General features: G+C 49.0%; 1 protein-coding gene across 3 annotated transcripts in view; it reads right to left on the reverse strand.

Moving 5' to 3' along the window:
- Positions 1-20,087, reverse strand: part of PHC2 (polyhomeotic homolog 2) — an 83,178-nt gene that overhangs the window by 23,355 nt on the left and 39,736 nt on the right. For 2 of the 3 annotated variants that reach the window (XM_080657746.1, XM_080657747.1), the window contains exons 6-9: positions 18,219-18,305; positions 16,739-17,051; positions 5,623-6,038; positions 5,195-5,360 (exon numbers count right to left, since the gene is read on the reverse strand). In XM_080657746.1, the coding sequence (XP_080513872.1) occupies positions 5,195-5,360; positions 5,623-6,038; positions 16,739-17,051; positions 18,219-18,305 (982 nt within the window). The remainder of the gene's footprint in view (positions 1-5,194; positions 5,361-5,622; positions 6,039-16,738; positions 17,052-18,218; positions 18,306-20,087) is intronic. The other variant, XM_080657748.1, reaches the window with a different exon arrangement.

Genomic DNA, 20,087 nt, shown 5'->3' on the forward strand with positions numbered 1-20,087 from the left:
CCACTAGGACGTCTGCCCTCGCCGCGTCGAAAGTCCCCAGTGGCGCGGTGGCCTGGAACTCCCGCCTGGGCCAATACGGAGGCAATAATAATTGCAAGTAATTGCCTGCTTAGTGTGTGTCAAGCTCTACGTGCACGCACTCTGCGTGTTCGCAATAACCCCACAAGGAGTCATTATCCTCCCCGCTGGGAACTGAGGATCAGAGAGGTTAAGTAATGACCGAAGTGACCCGGCTACACCTCCATAAACGGGAGTAATGCCGACTCTTTAGGCTTACTGTGAAGGTTAACTGAGGACATTTATACAAAGTGCCAGCAGTGCCTGGCACACAGTTGGAGCCTAATAAATGTTACTTTCTCTTCTTAAACCACACTGCTTTAAACTGAATTGTCCTGGCGAAGTACATTCATTCAGGAGATATGCTAGGAGCTGTGGGGGATGCAAAAGCCATAAGTGAGTCACAAGTTCACTCCCCCCTCCCAGCTTTGTGCAGAGTAGACAACACGAATCTCTCCATGATTGCTCTCTCACTATTCCCAACATTTTCCCATTTTCTTGACTTTTTTCCTTCTTTTTTTGCATTCATATTCTCTCTCTTTTCCCATTAGGTCTCCCTCATCCCTTTATCTTTGTTTCCACCTTTTACATTTATATTTCTTGATTGTTTACTTCACGCCCTTTCTTTTCCCTATTCCCTTTCCCCTCTACTATTTTTCAAATTTCCAAAGCCTTTTTTAAAAATTAATATTCACATTTCTGCCTTTACATTTCTTAGACTTATATTTTGTTGTATAAAAGAAGGTAACATAGGATCAAATACACAACTTCTCTCTATTCTCCAAACATGCCCACACTTTCCTGACTCCCTACCTCTACTTCCACGACTCCCTCCTGGAATGCCCTTTCCCCAACTCTGCATGTCCAGTTCCTACCTATCCTTCAAGGTCAAGACTCAAGAACAGTGGTCAACAAACCTTTGTAAGGGACCAGATAGTAAATATTTTAGACTTCACAGGACATATGGTTTCTGTTGCAACTACTCAGCTCTGCTGTTGTAACAGGAAAGCAACCATAGATAATATGTCCATGAATACTGTGCTCCAATAAAACTTTATTTATGAACACTGAAATTTGGATTTTTTATAATTTTCATGTATCATGAAGACTATTCTTTTTATTCTTAAACATCTTAAAATGTAAAAACCATCAATAACTTGTGGGCTGTACAAAAAAACAGTGATGTGCTGGATCGGAGTGGCTCAGTTGGTTGAGCATCGTCCTGTGCACCCAAAGGTTGCCAGTTCGATTCCCAGGAACATACCCAGGTTGTGGGTTCAATCCCTGGTCAGGGCATATACAGAAAGCAACCAATTGATATCTCTCTCTCTTTCTCTCTCTCTCTCTCTCTCTCTCTCTCTCTCTCTCTCACTAACCACCCTTCCACTCTCTCTAAAAATCAATGGGAAAATATCCTCAGGTAAGGATTAAACATACACACACAACCTGCCCCCTGCCCAAAAAAAAACAACCCCAAGATGGTGATGTGATGGATTTGGCCCTTGGGATATAGTTTGCTAACCCCTGCTCTAGAACAATGCTACTTCTCTGCAGTCTATCCTGATAATTTATACTTGGTAGTAACTTTTCCCTCTTATAGCACTTACCTGTAATACTTCTATAGCATTTATCACATTTTAGTTTTTATTGTATATGTTTTTCCCCCTGTGCATTTACCATCTTTTCCCAGCAGAACTCTAGCTCCTTGAAGGTAGGGTACAGATCTTTTTACTCTATGTATTACCTCCCATCCCACAGTGCTTTGCACAGAGCAGGCATTCAAATACATACAGGATGGTTATACAGTTAAGTACTAGGTGGCTGACCATTGTTTCCACTATGCAAAGCTTACTTCTCTCATTAGATAGTCTTTCTGGGACAGGATGCCTGTTATGTGTATACTAGAGTCCCAGTGCACAAAATTCGTGCATGGCGGGGGGGATCCCTCAGCTCAGCCTGCACCCTCTCCAATCCGGGACCCCTCGGGGGATGTCCAACTGCTGGTTGTGGGATAGGGCCTAAACTGGCAGTTGGACATCCCTCTCGCAATCCAGGACCACTGGCTCCTAACCACTCACCTGCCTGCCTGCCTGATCGCCCCTAACCCTTCTGCCTGCCTGCCTGATTGCCCCTAACCCCTCTGCCTGCCTGCCCGATAGCCCCTAACCGCCTCTGCCTCAGCCCCGCCACCGTGGCTTTGTCCGGAAGATGTCTGCTCTATCTGGTCTAATTAGCATATTACCCTTTTATTAGTATAGATTATCTTGATTAGATTACAGAAAAAGATTTTTGAGGGCTTTGTTGACAAGATGGAGAAAGGCAGGCAAATGTCAGTTCATTTAGGGGTTGTTGGATAACAAATACTTCAACAAAGAATGTTGATTATCACCAACCTGTAGACAGGGCATGTGTCCTCAGTTGGGTCCTATTCAACATTTCTATCAGCAAATTGGTTAAAGACAAAGAAAACATGCTATATAATTTATAGATGGCAAAGTTAACAGAGGCATTATATAATGAATAACAACATTCAGATATGAAACATTTCTGCCCCACCATATATTCTTTCTGTGCCTTGGTTTTTTTATCTTTAAAATGGGGATGATGAAAGTTGCTTCAGAGGGTTACTGTCAGGATTAAATGAGGAAATACATGTGAACCCTGACAGAGAGGGCCCAGTAAATGTTAGCTATTAACTATTACCATTTTCTTACTGGGCTGGAACTCTGGGCTAAATTCACAAGATATTTAACACATGTCATTAACTATACATTGGCTCAAAATAGAAATTGTATGAGTTTGAGACTGGGGAGACCTGGAATGAGAGCAGTCCATGTAAAAAGAAACCTCAAAAACAAAAGCAGACACAAAAGCTGACCCAACCCTCTGGAATTCAGGTGACACAGTGCTCTGTGACCCAACAGTATCATTTCCCTGGGTTGGAGCAGTTGATGTGGGGCCCTCGATGCAACCTCCTGATGAAGGAAGGTACATTTGGAGCCAGAGTCATGGTGCTTTCATAGCTGTGGTACCTGAAGCCTCTTCAAGCTTTTTGTTTTCTCCTCTAAATAATGGGGGCCATAATATTTCTTTCTCGGCCTTATTATCATGGGTAAAGGAAAACTTAGAACAGTACTTGGCACATAGAAGGTGTTCAACAAATTTCAGTTCCTCCCTACCATACCATGCAGATCTGGAAAACAGTCCTGCCTGCCCCTTGAAGGGCTAATACAGCGAGGTCCAAGTCCCAACCTACTGTGACTTGTGGCTTTTTATATTTGGAATTAAGGTGCTTAATTTTGTGGATCACACTTTAAGAGAATTATTGAAAAGGTGGAAAGTGCCTAGACAAGAATAACCAGACAGTGGGAATAGGAGGTCTTGACGTGTAATAGGTAAAAAAAAACTCTCAGCCTTTAGACTGGATATTCTCTCCCCCACACCCCTCTTAATCCTCACCAGAGGATATTTTTTCCATTGCTTTTCAGAGAGAGTGGAAAAGAGGGAAGGAAGGGGAGAGGCAGAGGAGAGAGAAGCATTGATGTGAGAGAGATGTATGCATTGGTTGCCGCATGCACCCTGACCCCAGGGTCGTGCCCTTGACTGGGAATTGAACCCATGACCGTTTGGTGCTCGGACTGACACTTTAACCAGTGAGCAACACCGACCAGGGCTGATTTTCTCTCTCTCTCTTTTTTTTTCCAAATTTTTTAATTGATTAAGGTATTACATGTGTCCATATCTTTTTTTAATGGGAGGGAGAGGGAAGAGACATGATAACTGTCTACAAATACTGTAGGAGATGGACCCAGTTATAATTCACAAGACAATCACAACCAGTAGTAGAAGTTCCAGGGGAGAAGATTTGGGCTTAAAGAGTGACTTTCTGATCATTAGAGCAATTCCACAATGGAACAACTGCTTTTCAAAATGATGAACCCTTATCTTGCAAGTGCCAAGAGAACAATGAACTCCTTCCTGTCTTTTAATTTTTCTAATGTTCTTTCTCCATATTCCTTTGCTTTCCTTTTCCTTGATCCTGTCTTCCATTCATTATAGGACATTTATTACCCCCCCCCCCCACTTTGTCCTCAAGTACTATTCTTCTCATTTCTCCTTCTTCAGTTTCCAAACTTTTTGTTGGCTCTCCCCACCCCAACCCCAACACACAGTCCAATGACTGGAACTGCCTCCCTGAGTTGTAGGCAGCAAATGGCTCAGAATGACACTGAAATCGGGGCCAAGATTGCTGTGCACACTGGCAGGGAGGGAAGGAAAGCAAATGGATTGCTGCAGAACTACTGCTGTGACTCTCCCGTCAGGGTAGAGGGATCCAGCAGAATCTCCCGAAACCGAGGCCATGGAAAAGCCCACTTGTCGCTGGGCACTCACAGGCAGACAGATGGGGTCCCAGCCGAGCACTGTTCTTTCAAAGATGCTCTCCACGAGCTGAACTCATTCTGAATCCCTTTCCAGCTCCCCCTAGGCAGTTATTTCACTTATCTTCGAGCTACCCAGCCATCTTGTCATAGTTCCAATTTCAAGAACTCCTCTTCTACCAAATGAAGCAGAGAACGGAGACAACTGGGTACCTGCTGAACTCCCCAGCTGGCATATGGATGTGTAGACACATCTGACAGCAATGACATGTAGGGCTGAGTCTGCATCTAGAATTTTCAACTCCTTTCTCTAGCCTTTTATCTTATACCTTCTAGGCCCCCTTTCTTTATCCTTGGTTCATCTTCTCTTCCCTCCATTCTCACCTACCCAGCTTCCTCGTTGCCCCTTTTGGCTTGCAATAGTTTCCCCTTCCATGCCCTAACCGGTTTGGCTCAGTGGATAGAGCGTCGGCCTGCGGACTGAAGGGTCCCAGGTTCGATTCCAGTCAAGGGCATGTACCTTGGTTGCGGGCACATCCCCAGTAGGGGGCGTGCAGGAAACAGCTGATCAATGTTTCTCTCTCATCGATGTTTCTAACTCTCTATCCCTCTCCCTTCCACTCTGTAAAAAATCAATAAAATATATTTTAAAAAAATAGTTTCCCCTTCCATTCTAGTTGCCCAAGTATAATGTGCCAGGGGATGGCAAGGAAGGCCAACTCTCTCCCCTCCCCCAAGGGCCCCAGTACACTTCATACCGTGAGCTGGGATCTGCTGGATGTTAGGGCTCTTGGGTACAGGCAGGCCACCGGGCATGGCAGTGACAATGGCTTGCTGATGTGGTGATGGGCGGGACCGAGCCTCAGGCACACTCTTCTCCCCAGGTACCACTTCCTTCCAGTCCTCCTGGGTGCACTGCTGGGGCTGTGAAGACACAGGACAGGGATGATCTTCTCATGAACTGCCTTTACATTCTGGACACTTCCCTGCTTCCATGGAGCTTGGGTAGAAGACAAGGACATTACGATTTAGCCAGCCCCACATTAGAGAGAGGCCCCTTTCTTTCTTGGAATATCCAGAGGACTTCACCACTCAGCCCACCTAGAAACACACTCCAATAGGGGCTCTGGGATTACCTGAGCTGTGGCCCCCATTTGTTCCCTGAGCCTGGGATCGTCTTACTCACCACTGGTGACGCAGGCTGTAGTTGTAAGATGACAGCAGAGGCATGCTGGAACCTGCGTTGAGGGGTGTGGGACAGGCCCTCAGGATACCCATTGTGAGGCCCAGCATCTGGCGTGGGAGGGTGGCAATGCTGAGTGCTGCCAGGCTTGTATAGGTTGGCAGTGGGACACTGGAGAGGGAGGGTGGATGTAACTGGGCCTAGAGGCATGGCATGGGATTCGGGACTGGGCTGCAGGGCCAAGCTCGGAGGGATGGAGGCGAGCTGGGGGTGGGACTGGGCTTGGAGTGCGGGCCGGGATTGCTGGGGCTGCTGCTGCTGCGCTGGCTGCTGCTGCTGCTGCTGGATCACAAACTGGGGCTGCAGGTGCTTTGAAGGCGGCTGGGAGAGGAGCTGGTGTGGCTGCAGTTGAGCATAGGCTAAAGGGGAAAAACCAGGGAGGGGGCGTGGCTTGACCTCATCCTCTGCAAAGCCCCCCAAATGGACCCCTGCCCATGCCCACATAAAGGAGGCTTCTCAAACTCAGTGTGGATTGCTTTCACCTTTCACCTAGAGCCTGACTTGGTCATGGCCCAATCTTTTCTGTTTTCTTGCTTTCCTCCTATGCTGCAATACTGGACCTGTGGCTTTCCCTCAAAGCCCAATGCAAAACTCACCTCCTCTGTGAAGCCTTCCTTGACATTCCAGCTGGATTCTCTAGGGTTCCATGTTCTCTCTCTTCTCCAGGCCCTTCACTTGCTTTTTTCCATGCCTTCAATACGTGCAGCCTCCCATTGCCCAACCCAGCTTTGTCTGGCTCGTTCTTATTTACCCTCTGCTCAGCTGGCCTCCTCTAGGAAGCACCAGTTGCACACAGTGGTCCTCAGACTGTGCAGGAGGCGGACCAGGGCCGGGCTACCAGGACCTTCTGTTACATGCTATGGGACCTTGGGCTATGTGCGCAGCCTCTCTAGGCCTCAGCTTCCTTGTCTAAAAATTAGAAATAAAGATAGTTCCCACCCAGAAAGTTGTAAGGATGAAATAAGAAACAAAACTGTGCAAATAAAATGAGAGAAAGTGACATGATACGCACAGCCCAGTGTCTGGCACCGAGTCCTGTTGAAGCATTTCTAGCTTTAATTAAAATCATTATTTCAGGCCTGGCTTGCATTCTCAAAGGATCTTGGGCTTACCTCTATCAGAATCAGCAGGATTACAGTGAGCTACAATTGTTCTTAGCTCTCTTTCCTTCCAGATCATGAACCCCGTGGCATCAAAACTGTCAGGTATCTCTCTATCCAGAACTTCGTGCCTGACACTAGATGGGTGCCAAGTAAGTACCCATTTGTTGCCATTTGCTGCTGGCCTTCTCTCCCTGCATTTTAACCAGGCTGACCTTTTGAGGTGAGGATTTTTAGTATTCCCTTCCGGGTCTAGCTCATGCCTTGTATACAGTAGCGTTTCAGGAAATTTGACTGAAACCCAGGTCAGGAACAAGAGCCATTAAGGAAAAACAAAGTGGTCCCTGGTGACAGACTGTTGTAGGCAGAAAGAGAGGGAACATGCGTGGCCCACAGGCTACAGCCTGGATGTCAGTCAGTGGTGAAAGAGGGAAACTCCAATGGTGATGAGGTTTTGAGAGAAATGTATTGGGTTTGAGGTTATGGTGGAACGTCCAAATGAAAATTGCCAGCAGGCATTTGGTGATTATAAGTTCCCCCTGACCCTAACTGAAGCCTTGTCTCCTAATTCCACACTGAATACCTCAAAACTTAACAACCAGGCATAAAATGTTAATCAGGCAAACTTCACAATCAGGAATTTTTAAGACAATTGCTGATAAGCACCTGAGATATTATAGATGCTACGCCAGTCCTGTTAGGCTCCAGCAAGCCAGACAGACCTGCAGAATGATGCTTATCCTCCCTGAAAATTCAAGTAAAACCTTTTCTCTTATTACAAAATCAGGAATTCCAGGCTTGGGAACAGAGTCACTCTAGGGGCTGCCTATCTGAGGTGAGAGCCAGAGATGGTGCAGGTCAGAGGAGCTGAGATGATCAGTGGCACGTCCCACTACTCGCTGGCTGTGTGGCCTGAGAGGGTCCCTTTCCTTCTCTGGGCTTCAGTTTTATCTGTGAAACATGAGGTTTGGGCTAGGCGATCCTGCAAATCTCTTCCTGTTTTACAATTGTGAGTGGCTACCACAGGAAAATAGTTTAAAATTCAGGACTTGTAAGGTGAAAACAAAAGAAGGTTAGAGAGAAGAAAGGTTCTGGATCTACAGAGCATAAATAGTATATTGAGGGAATTAGGGACAATACATTGTTTACCAAATTGGGAAAGGCGACTGCTGGCCTCCTGGCCCTCCATCCCTGGGCCTCCAATCCTACCCTACTCCCCCCCTACCCTGTGCTGCTCGTGGAAAACCCCAAAGCAATCGTTGCAGAAAAAAATGATGCTAATGCATGCCAAGGCTATAAACAAAGCTCGTGGAAGCTTAGATAAGTTCATAGGTCAAAGACCCCAATGTATTTTGGGTGGAGTATACATCCTTCTGAGGTTAATAAGAAACAAATACCATGAATTAACTGCAGCACTGTCCTGGGTAAATGTCCTTTTATATCGAGTATTGCAGTAACCTAATGGGTCTCTGTGATTCAGTTTCTTCTCCTATATATAGCCCACCTTACAGATGATTGCAAATTACCCTTCCTGGTGCACAGATCTGATCTCTGATCAAAAGCCACCAGGGACTCTCCTTTGTCTGCAGCCATCTAAAGCCTCTGACATTCAAGATCTTTTCACAACACAAACCAACCTTTCAATTCTTCTTTCTTTGATCCAAGCTCACTGTCCCCTCTATGGAGTTTATGTCTTGTCTCACACTGTCTAGAGCGCCACAGATCAAATCCAGGTCACCCTTGCAGCCAGCAGGACTCTCCCGTTCCTCCCAGCTGTTCTGGGTCTCTGCTTTGCACTGTCCTAGGGACAGCGTCTTCAGCAGGGTGGGCTCTAGGGTTAGAATGCTTGGATGTGGAGCCTAGCTCTGCCACTGACCAGCAGTGGGATGCTGGGAAGTCAGACCTCTCTGTACCTGTGTCCACATCTTTAAAATGGGCGGTCATGATAATACCTATCTCACAGTTACCTCAGTGAACAACCATCTCCTTTAGTAGGCAGAATTGGTGTGATTTGTTTCCTCCAAAGCACCTTGAATTTAGCAGATGCTCAATCAGTATTACTGAATGAATGAATGAATGAATGAATGAATGAATGGATGGATGACAAACATGGGCTCCAGCTTGTCTGTCCCACAAAACCAGAACATGGATGAGGTGGGTGCCACCCTGCAGACCATTCTGGTTTATGGAAGACCTTCCTCCCGTCCAGCCTCTGCTCACTACCTTCCAGTGCTAACCTTCAACTCACCCGAAGGGCCCTGCTCCTCGTCCTTAGGACATCCCAGCCCTGTGCCTTTGGGTCCAGTTTCAGCCTCCCGTTTCCTGGAGTTCCCTCCTCCTGCTTCGGTGATCTGAGGCATAAGCTTCTCTGGCGCAGGCTCGGCTCCTGTTTCTCCCTCTTTGTCTTAACCCTCCACTGTGAGTTTTCCCTCGGAATCCCTGAATGCTTTTGTTGTTTGCTTGTTTGATTCATCTTGTGATAACATTTACTGTCTGGTACATGTATCTCACTGATGCTTAAAAATTAACTTGTCTCCCCCACCTCTCACTTTAATGCCTTTTGAATTGGGATGCATATACAGTTGATGATGTGGGTTTAATTGGCAGTGCTTTTCTTAGTTAAAAAAAAATAACGGTGCCTCTTACAATCAGCGGTGTCTTAGATTAAACAGGAATACTTGCATTCTTTTATGTGTTCATTTCCTATCTATCCAACCAGATTGCATGGTTTTACAGTCAAAGATGTCTTATGTTTCTCTTTTTAAAAAAATTAAAAATGGCTTTAATTCAACTGGAAAGTTTTTATGTATCTTTTATCTTCCGCATTGTCCAACATATCACTCTACACATTTGTAGATGCTTAGCACATGTTTGCTGCTGATCATGGTAAGGCCAATGAATTCTTCTCCCTCTCCCAGCCCTCCCAGCTCAGTGTGGGCGGTGAAGGAGGGCTTTCCTGTTGAAGCCATGCTACCGAGGTAGCCACATCCTTCTTCCCCACAGTTAGAATGGGGCATATTCCTGTATGAAATCCATGCACAGAAATCTCTCTGGACCTTCCTTCTTATGTTTTCCTAAGGTCCAATAGTTTCATTTTTTTCCTACACCCATTTTGGCTCCCACCCCCCAATGCTAGAAAGTTCATCGCTTTTAAGGACCCAAGGGTTGATTCCATGGGACCTCAGCCACAGCTTTGGAAGGCTTCATCAGCCCTTTCTGCTGGGGAGCAGGGGAGGGGCAGGCCTGGGGTCTGCAGGAATTAGGGCCCCGCTAAAAGGAAACTCCAGGGAACGGTCTGGTGCTCTAACCTTGAACAGCCTCCTTAGAATCTGAAGAGGCTGATTGCAGTCCCCAAATGGCTGGTTGTTAGCAACAGGGGATTAAGGTCCTCCAGGCAGGAGGGCTGACTGTGAGGGATTACCGACACGCCCCTTCACTGCATCCACTGTCAATTTATCAGTAATGGATCTCTATTGATCTCAAGGCTTCAGGGATGCAGGACACAGCCCACTTTCCCGAAATGCTGGCACTCTTGTCCCAAAGTCTACTAGTACAGGTGCTGTAAGCATCCCAGCCAATAAGTGGTTAGAGTTTGGAGCTACAGGAATATTATGAGGGGAGGGTACCTGTGAGAGAGGAATGGCATAACTTTTTACTACCTGCTACTGCTCAAGGTTTAAAAAGTTAAATGAAGAGATACTTTCAGCCTTTCAGTCGCTCCACAAACATTACTAAGCACCCCCTGCAGGCCAAGTACTATGTTTGGTGCTGACTACAACGTGGTCCCTAGAATACGGTAGATAACAGTTCAGTGAAAGGACAGCTGGTAAACAGATTTCCCAGCGTAACTTGGCAAATGTTATGATAGGAGATAAGGACCGAATGAATGCTGAGGACACAGAGAAGAGGGTTCAGCTTGGGAAGGGGAGCAGAGAAGATTTCCCAGATGAAGGAAGTGTTAGCACCATCCAGAGTTAGGAAGATGACAAAAGGAACAGCATGTGCGAAGTGTTGAGGGTATAAAATACGGGGTGCATTCAGGAACCTGTAGGGCATCCTGTACCGTGGAACCCAGGGTGTCTCTGGGAGAAAAGCCAGAGAGGAGGCACTTTTAGGGTAGGTCTGAATGATGTTGGCACCCGCAGGAGGCCGCTCAGCTCCAAAGATGTCTCAGGCCTCAGGGTATAACCGAGATTGAGGTCGACTCTAGAGGTCGGAGTCTGATACACACAGACAAGGAAGCTCCTTTTAGGCAAATGGAAAGCAACAGCCACATGAGTGTTCCGGGGTGCAGCTCCTCGGAGCTGAGGGCTGGGATGAGTCTGAGGGAGGATGTAGAGTGGAGGGAGTTTCCCGTAAGAGGAAACCGGGTTATAAAAACAGGGTTGCCAACTGCAGGGGCTCTTTAGGCCTGCTCTGCAGACGGCTCGCAAAACCACCCCAATCCTCTGTGAGCGGGACTCCTTACCAGGCAGCGTGGAGCGTTAAAATGAAACTACCCCATCCCGGGAGAAGCATAGGTAGTACAGCCTATGTAGCTAAAGGCGTGGGTTTTAGAGTCAGACAGGTCTGCTCTGAGTCTTGGTTCTGTCTTAGACAAACTGCTTAACCTCTCTGTATGTTGACTTCTGTTCCGTAAATGGTGATACTTACTACATAGAGAAGTTAGAGTCAAATGGAATACTATGTTTAAACCACAAAGAAGTTTACTGTCTTTGTTTATACCTAGGAGATGCTCAATAAATGGTAGCTGTTTGTATGTTGCTTTGAACGCCTCACAGCATTTTTCATCGTTTGAGTCTCATGTATTCTTACAAGAAGCCTCTCAGGCAAATGGGCAGTATTCCCGTTTTACAAGCAGAAGCTGAGAGTAGTTTCCAAGTGACTTCCCCAGTGCAGTGGGTTAGGGGGAAACCGACTGCATCTGAGAGAGGAGGCACAGTGCCTTCAGGTGAATCAGGCTCAGAAAGTGCTGCTGGCGAGTGAATGGTGCGAGTCGGGAAGCACACAGGGACGCGGCATGCCTTGTAGGCTTAGTGGGAGGCTGTTGAGGTAGTTAGAGGTAATCTTGGAGGGATGGACAATGACAGGGGAGTATTATGCCAGAAGGTGGGAGGTAAAATAGTCATAAAGAGGTGGGAGTGGGGAAGAAGACCTGTGTGAGGAAGCCATGGCAATGAGAGTGGTGCAATGGGCAATGGGGGAGCATCTGGAAGGGACCCCAGGGCAGAGTCAGTCTATCAGGAAGCCCTTAGGTGCTATTTATTGAGTCTCTCCTACAGTAGGGGCATTGCAAGGGACAAAGCAGGAACTAAAGACACACGGCAGTGTTTCTGGCCAAGGAAGGAAGAATCTCTGAGGAAGATGATTCTAGCAGCTGTGAGCAGGACGTCCTGGCATCCAGTTAGGCCTGCCGTGAGCCTACTCTTTGGTGGTCACTTTGCAGGCACCTCATCCATCTTTTCAGCCGGTGGTGAATATCACCATCTTTGTTTTACAAACGAGTGATGTTTACAGACATTAAGCAGCTTGATGATGGTCATAAAACTAGTGATGAAGCTGGGGTCTGAAACCGGGTCTAAGTCCAAAGCCTGTGCTTTTTCCATTTATGTTCCTTCTGGTGGAGGAACATTAAGTCAAAATAAGCCTGAGATTGTGAATCTGGCGTACAGGAAAACCTCATGGCAGTGGTCAGGACTGGAAGAGGGGACCCCTCCGTAGAGGAAGACTTCTGGTTGTTTATGAATTCTCCAAATGTTAAACATGTGAAATCAGGTGGGGAGGTATCCAAGTGGGAATATCCTATCTCTGGCTGGCAGCCTCTGGGGAGCGAGGATGGGGGCAGGGATGGATGCATACTGGGAAGTCATCTGTGGACAGTTGGTAGATTTTTGAAACGTAAGAACAGACAAGCTCCTCTGGGGGCTAAGTGTTGGAATAAAACACAAGGGAGACAGGGGAAAGGGTGTCCCAGAGCTCATGGCAGGGGGACAGGGAAAGGGGAGGAGGAGCAGGTCCCACCTACATGAACAGATGGTCAGAGGCACACGTGGCCTCTCCGGGTGTAGGTACTGCCCAGTGCCAACTGAGATAATCCTCCTTCTGTTCAGTTCTTGAAACCTACTCATTTGTCAAGGTGCAACTCAAAATTCCACAACCCCTACTGGAATTCAAACTTGTTCATCTCTGTGACTCCCATATGGTTAGCTTTATGTTTGGCACATAATAGATGCTAAATGAAAATTTGCTGAGCTGAACTGAACAATTAAAGAGAAAAAAACTATTTGGGGATGACAGTTAGTTATTCTTTCTAAGCCATATCTTCTTAATTTGTGAGATGAAACAATCATTGTTAGGATTAAATGAGATATATAGATAAGGCATTTAGTACAGTGCCTGGAATTGAATTGTTCATGAACTGTAATTACTATTCTTAGCTGGCAGCATCCATGGAAGTAACATACATAATGGGAGCCTGGGGTGAGGAATGCCAGGAAAGGAGTGCCCAACATCCGCATCACAGCTCCCTCTCTCTCTCTCTCTCTCTCTCTCTCTCTCTCTCTCTCTCTCATCCATGCTGAGGGATGTTATTGAACAAAATATAAAATTCCACTGATATCCTGTGGATAGCCCCCAATGAAGGAGATTCTTAGTAATCTAAACTTGGTCCTACAGCGGATAGTTGAAATGACCTTCATGGCTACTTGCATGATTCTAATATCAAAATGGTTAGGAATTTTGATTCTAGCCAGATAACAGGCCCACCTGCACGTTTTGTTCTTTATTGGATTCTCTAAGTAAAGGTGTGTCTACCTCCAGTTTGGCAGCTGCTTGGGAGGGAGAGATGGTACGCCAGATTCCTGGAATCAGCAAGCATCCCACCGTCCAGCGTGTCACAGACAGAAATCACCCCCGACACAAAACCCTCTCTGTGATAAACAAAGCCGCTATGTGCAGTCCTTCCCCACAGAGCATTCTCTCTCCTCCCTGAGACCTGAGGAGGGACGAGGAGGCAGAACAAAAACGGGCATCTGCAGCAGGATTGTGTGAAAAGGGCGCAGGGTTTTCAATGAACAGACCGTTCCCTTTTGTCACAGCATCTCCCTCCCGTCAGTAACTTTCTCCTCACCTTTGGGCCAGACTGCATCCAAGGCCTTAAGTTTATCCACTAGAACGAGGACTCCAAGAACCCAGCCTCCTATGGGGAGCTGTGCCCAGCTCCCTTAGGACCGGGCTTCCCCGGAGACCAGGCCCTGGGACCCTCCCGCCTGCCCCTCTCTGCCCTCAGTGGTTCAGTCCTGGTCACTGAGAAGCCCAACCTCTTAGGCTCAGCTCTCCGCCCCTTACTCCCCTCCCCCACTCCTTTTCAGGGCTTAAGGGACCTTTTCTATTTGCAGAGCCTAAAGAAGGCGGTTGCCAAGGTGACAGGAGCAGGAACAGCGGGGAGCTTGCCATGGGGGAGGGGCTTTGCCCCCAAACAGCTGTCAGTGGGAGCAGTCCCAGCTGGGACTAGCGCCTTTGCCTGCTCTGGGAGGAAACAGCCCCAGGAGAACACATTCCCCTCTACTCTACTCCCTCAGCGGCCCCTCCACCGCAAGTCTCCACTGGTTCCTTTCCCTGGGGGCAGCCAGCCAGCCAGCTCAAAAATGCTCCAATAACAAACAAAAAACCACTCTGTGCTCCCCCCCACCCCCCCCCCCGCAAATTGGCATGCACGCATGCTCTGATCATTCCACTCGCAGTGGGTTGACTGGGCAGGAGGCCAGGAGTTACCTCCGCCTGGGGAACTGCGGAGCCCAGGGCAGGTGCGGCTCCGGGCTGCCCCTCCACCCCACCCCCGCCCCTGCATCAGGTCATAGGGTTAGTTCAGTCCTTTTGTTTGTTTGTTTGTTCCAGGGGCCCTGAGAGGATCTGCAGCATCCTGAACCACCACTGTCATCCATTTGGGAGGTGGGGGTGGGGGAGTGGAACCCTAGGGTTTACAGAGAGGAAGGGGTGGGAGAAGAAAGGAAGAACAGGAGGGGATAGTGGGAGGCAGAAACAATGCAAAGCCTACTGATTTGTGTCTCTGAGGGAAAGGTCTTTGTGGTCCAAAGCTCACAGCTGCTCCATAGAAAGTTCTGTGGAACTACTGGTCCCTGTACTGCAGATAGCCACATATTGTCAGTCCCAGCCACACCTGGGCTCTGGACCTCAGCCTGTGGCTCACCTGCAGTCACCCTGACCAGGTTTGAGAGAAGAGAGCCCTCCTTTAGACTCTGTAAACCTCAGAACAGTCTCAGAACCGCTGGCTCTTTGAGCTTCAGGTCAGAAATAAGAAAGGCCTGGGAAGCCCCAAATCACTGTCAGAACTGAGAGAGGCAAACACGGCTAGATGACTGAGATCCAGGATCTGACTCAGCCAGACTTGGTTCCCAGTTCTGCTCTAGGGATTGTGCACTGAATGAATAGGTAGAAGAAATGCTAACTTGGGGTCCCTGCTCTAGTCCAAGCTGCTATCAAGTCACTGTAAGAACCAGTCTTTACCTCTGAGCCTCAGTTCCTTTCCCCCTAAAGGAAGAGACTGGAACAATCTCTGAAAAAAGCAATGCCAGACAGAAAGAGACACCTGGAGCCACAGGGCAGTGAGGCCTCCAAAGGGTCTGTAGTGACCACGGAAGGTAGAGATCAACCCTTTGTCCTTGAAACCTCAAAAAGGCGAATAAAGGACTTTAAATCAGATTCTTCCCAGCTCACTGTCATAATGCTTTCCTGTCTCGAATACCTTCGTCTACTTTGTCTGTTGGGTCAACTGCTATACTTCAAGACTCACGTGCCATTTCATCTGACCATCCTGCCCGGTGCTGAGATGACCACCTGTGCTCTGTGCCCACTTACCCCCTACTTATTCCTTTAACGGAATTTATGACATGAATGGATTTGCTTATACCGTATACCTGGCTCTGTCCTTTTGACTGTACACTCCTTTAGGTAAGGAATCATATTTTGACCATCTTGGTTCATTAGTAACAAGCATAGAGTAGGTTCTCAAGAAAAAAATAGATTGGATGAGGTCCGATGGCAAGTGACGGTCCAGGGATGTGACCAGGCTGAGTCTCTCTTTAATGCAAAGCCACATGGCCCACCACTATATGTATTTCTGTGTTAGAACAGCTTGGTCTTGCTCTCTGGAAGGGAAAGTCAGGCTTCTAGGGCTCTTCCCATCAGAGATGGCCGACAAGAGGCGGTGCTGGGAGAATTTTAGCAGGCAGGGAAAGGAGTCTGGCCCCAGGGAAGACTGATTCACCTCCTTCAGAGAACTCGCCTCACAAATGACTTGCTGGATTATTTTTTTTAAAATCTGCTACATTTATTCTCACGTGACCTCATTGGGACCTTTCTTGCCTCTTCTCCCCAAGGACAGACAGTGCACTGGGTTCCGACAGTGCTCGGCGCTCACACGTTACAGCACTCATCTCACTGTACCTGTCTGTCCTTCCAGACTGTGCTCTCCTCAAGGGCAGGCCCCAGACTTATTAATCTTCACATATCCAGAACTGGCAATACAACTGGCAAATATTGGTCAACAAATGTCTGTGGAATGATGAGAAAATGAACTTCCCACTTCCTCATCTCCCCATGTGTTCTTTCATGCCTCTGGCTGGCCCCATCTTTTTTGCTGACTCTTAGAGAATTTCAAAATAGTCTCGCTGCCAACCTCCACCCACTCAGGGTCAACAGCTATGATTGCACACTCTGAGATTCACTGCTGTGTCCATTTAATCCAACGGATGTGGCTTCCTTTTAAAGCTGGATGAGAAGCATGAAACGGATTGAGGAGCAAATGAACATCTCAAGATTGGAAGAGGGGAGAGACACATGGCTGGGATCTTAGCATGTCCATGGGGAAAAGGAAAGTTTGAAAGTTTTCCCTGGCCCACAGTTTTCTGGGATAGGATCCTTCTTCCTGGAGCCCTTACCTGGTGCAATGAGGGGATGGGCAGCCACAGCGGGCACCATCCGGCTGAGCCCAGCCCGGCCCTCCAAGCTCCCTGGCACACTGGTGTTGCCATCTCCTTTCTTGAGTGGCTCCATCACACTGTCAGTTAGGCCAGACTTGGTACCTGCAGGGGAACCCTGAGCAGTGCTTCTGCCCTGTGATGGGGTAGGCTGAGGCTGGCTACCACCTGGCGTGGGTTTCAGGGCCAAGCTGGGCAGGACAGGCTGAGTGGGGGGAGGGCCCGAAGCTGCTGCAGCTGGTGTCTGCTGTGTTCGGAGGGTCAAGTTCTGTACCTGGAAAAGAGGGGTCTACAGGAGTCCAGAGAATGTGGGTAGGAACAATGCCAACACACAATTGAGACAGGGAAGGAGTTAGGGACGGATCCAGGAATAGCTGAATAGGATCGTGTATGAAATCAGAGACAAAGAGAGAGAGAATGAGTTAGGGCTGAAAGAGGAACCAGGAGCAGGTAGAGGTTCTAAAGGGGACAAGAGAGAGTGCTATTGATTGGATCCACCAGCAGAAGAAATGGAATTCTGAGAAGGGAGGACGGCTCAGGCTGGGGCAGGCCCGGGCAGGCCGGACAGGCGCTCTCCCTTCTGTTAAGTCCCGCCTCCTCCAAACTAGCAGGATGGGATGCACACCACTTAGAAAGAATTCCCAGGTACCGCAGGGCGTGGGCTTGCCACACCGGAAAAGGCCAGGGCAAAACGGAGAGTTAATTAACCAGCAAGGCCACCAGGCAGAGGATTATCTGGTCCCCAGAATAAACTGTGCACCGGTTGGCCCTGCTTATTCAACCTGGTCCCTGGTGCCCTCTGCTGGACATACAGAGGCTGTGCCAGACTCTCATCTGACAAATCTGATGATCTTGCTACCAAGTATCCTCCACGTGGCCCCCATTCTGTAGCTGGGGATGGGGTGATGGGAGTGGGAGGTGTTCCTCTGCCGGGCTGCCCATAGGATCTTTACAGCCACAGCAGAACCTGTGTGCTCCCGGCAGAGGGTAGGGACCCAGGACTCATCTTCCCTCCCGCTTCCATGCCATTTCCCCTGATTCCTAGCGGTGCTAGTCTATATAACCAGAGTGGGATTTTCCACTTGAAAGCAACCAAAGCAGCAGAAGTGACATTGGGGGGGGGGGGGGGCGAGTGTAAGGTACAACGGCAGCAAAGACCACCGGGCCATTACTGGCAACTACGCTGGCCTCAGCGCGCTGCTCTGACGCCTGACCTATGTTGCAGGAACAGGGTCAGGAGTGGCTGAGGCCTTCTCAGTGGGGAATGAAGGAGCAGGTCTGGGCACATTGGGCCGTCCAGTCTCCCACCTGCTTTCCTGGGAGATTCCAGCCTTCCCAAAGATTCAAAGCTCCACCAGGGCTTGGGCCCATACCCAGTATCAGTACCCCTCAACGGAGTACCCACCCCCCTGCCCTCCCACCACAAGCATGGAATCCTCACCTGGGCGGGGGTGGGGGGCCGGGCGGGGGAGCCAGTGCCGAGCTCAGGCTGCACAGTAGCGACGGTGGCCGTGGGCGTGAAGATGAGCTGAGGGGACAAAGGAACAGTGCCGCCTAGGCTCCTAGCTACCTGCACCAGGTTACCTGGCTGGGCCTGGAATCACAGGAAACGAGGCGCCTTTTACCTGCCCAATGTGGGCTCAGCCACAGGACAGACAGTTTAGCCAGGGAGCAGATATGGGGAAATAGGCAAGAAAGGGAAGGAGTCCAAGGGGATCCTCTGAAAATCTCGAGGCTCGTGGCATCCTGACCTAGGCTGGGCAGTGAGGGGTGGCGGGGGAGAGCCACCCTGGGGCTGTACCCAAGTCAGGTTTCCTGCAGCAGCCTCTGTGAGGAGCTCATCCTAGAGGGGACCTACAATCGCAGGGCATCCTAGTCACTCTCTCCTCAGCGTCCTTGGGAGCAAGGACCCTGGGCTGAAATAGATGCCGCCTAGGGTCACTGGCTAGGTCTCACCCACTCCTGACTCTAGGTCGGGACAGAATAGGACTCAGCTCCAGAAGGGGTGATTTGCTCAATTTTTAGTCAAGTTTAGGGGTGTGTGTGTGTACAACAGTGGTAGAGGAAGCAGAGCGTCTAGAGCTGTACTTGTGTCTGCATCTCCTTCCACGGGGCGCCACGCAGGCTACATGATGGTCTCTGCGTGACACTTCCATCTCTGTGAGTCTAGCTTGGGGTCAATGTGGACATGCTGGTGTCTTGAGAACTCTAGGAGGCACCCTCCATGCATGCATGTTCTGCTCTGGGGAGGGAGGCAGACAACCTTTAGGACTCAGTTGGGGCAGTTGAGTCGGGCAAGGGAATGAGTAACTGAAGACAAAAGCCGGCGTGGGCAATGCCACAATGTGGCTGTTTCCCTAGAGAAGGGGAAGCCTAGTCTATGCAGTGTGTCTAAGAGGCTGACCCTGGGAATGGAGCTGCACCTCAAGCAATGAACTCAGAGTCAGGAACGGAAGTGCAGGAGCAAGACCAGAAAGGCTCCGAGTGTCAAATTCTGGCCACAGGAGTGAGGGAGGGTAGGACTGTGTGTCAAGCAGCTCGAGGGAGACATCTTCAGGATGGGAGATATGAGGTTGGATGGAGCTGAGCGTAGAACCATTAGATGCTACTGCCTTCTAGGGGGCATGCTGCTATTTTCCCAGGAAATTCTTCTAAATCTTAGGAACCTCTTAAGTTCCTAAGGGACTCTGCAGCCCTCAGGGCCAGGTGTAGAGGAGAGATCTTAGATATGCATGTCCAGGGCCGATGCCATCCTGAGTACATTTGACCCAAACATGCCCACCTGATTAACAACTGATAGGGTGACCGTGACTAGCCTGGGGCCCAGCTGGGAGGGCAGTGGAGGCAGCAGCATGTCCTGACGCTGGCTGCCACCTTCACTATCTGAGCCGGAATGCTCCTTTGGCCCTTGATCACCAGCAAGGACTGTCACAGTGAGCTAAGACAGATGTCCCCATTTCTGTGGAGTAAATGGATGTTTCTATGCTTGCTTATCTGATGTGCCTGAGTGTACAGACCAGGCGTCCTCAAACTATGGCCCGCGGGCCACATGCGTCCCGCCGAGGACATTTATCCGGCCCGCCGGGTGCTGCTGCCTGTCCTGCTTAGCAGCCGACTCGTCCCGGGCCCACAGTGCGCATAGGAATTTGTTCATAGTTTTTTTTTTTTTAAACTATAGTCCGGCCCTCCAACGGTCTGAGGGACAGTGAACTGGCCCCCTGTTTAAAAAGTTTGAGGACCCCTGGTACAGACCATTGAGGCAAGGACTCCCGCATTGTCTACCCTAATTAATGTTAGGGAGTGGTTTCTG

The sequence above is a fragment of the Plecotus auritus genome, assembly GCF_963455305.1.
Source record: "Plecotus auritus genome assembly, chromosome: 2".
In the NCBI taxonomy this organism is placed as follows: domain Eukaryota; kingdom Metazoa; phylum Chordata; class Mammalia; order Chiroptera; family Vespertilionidae; genus Plecotus; species Plecotus auritus.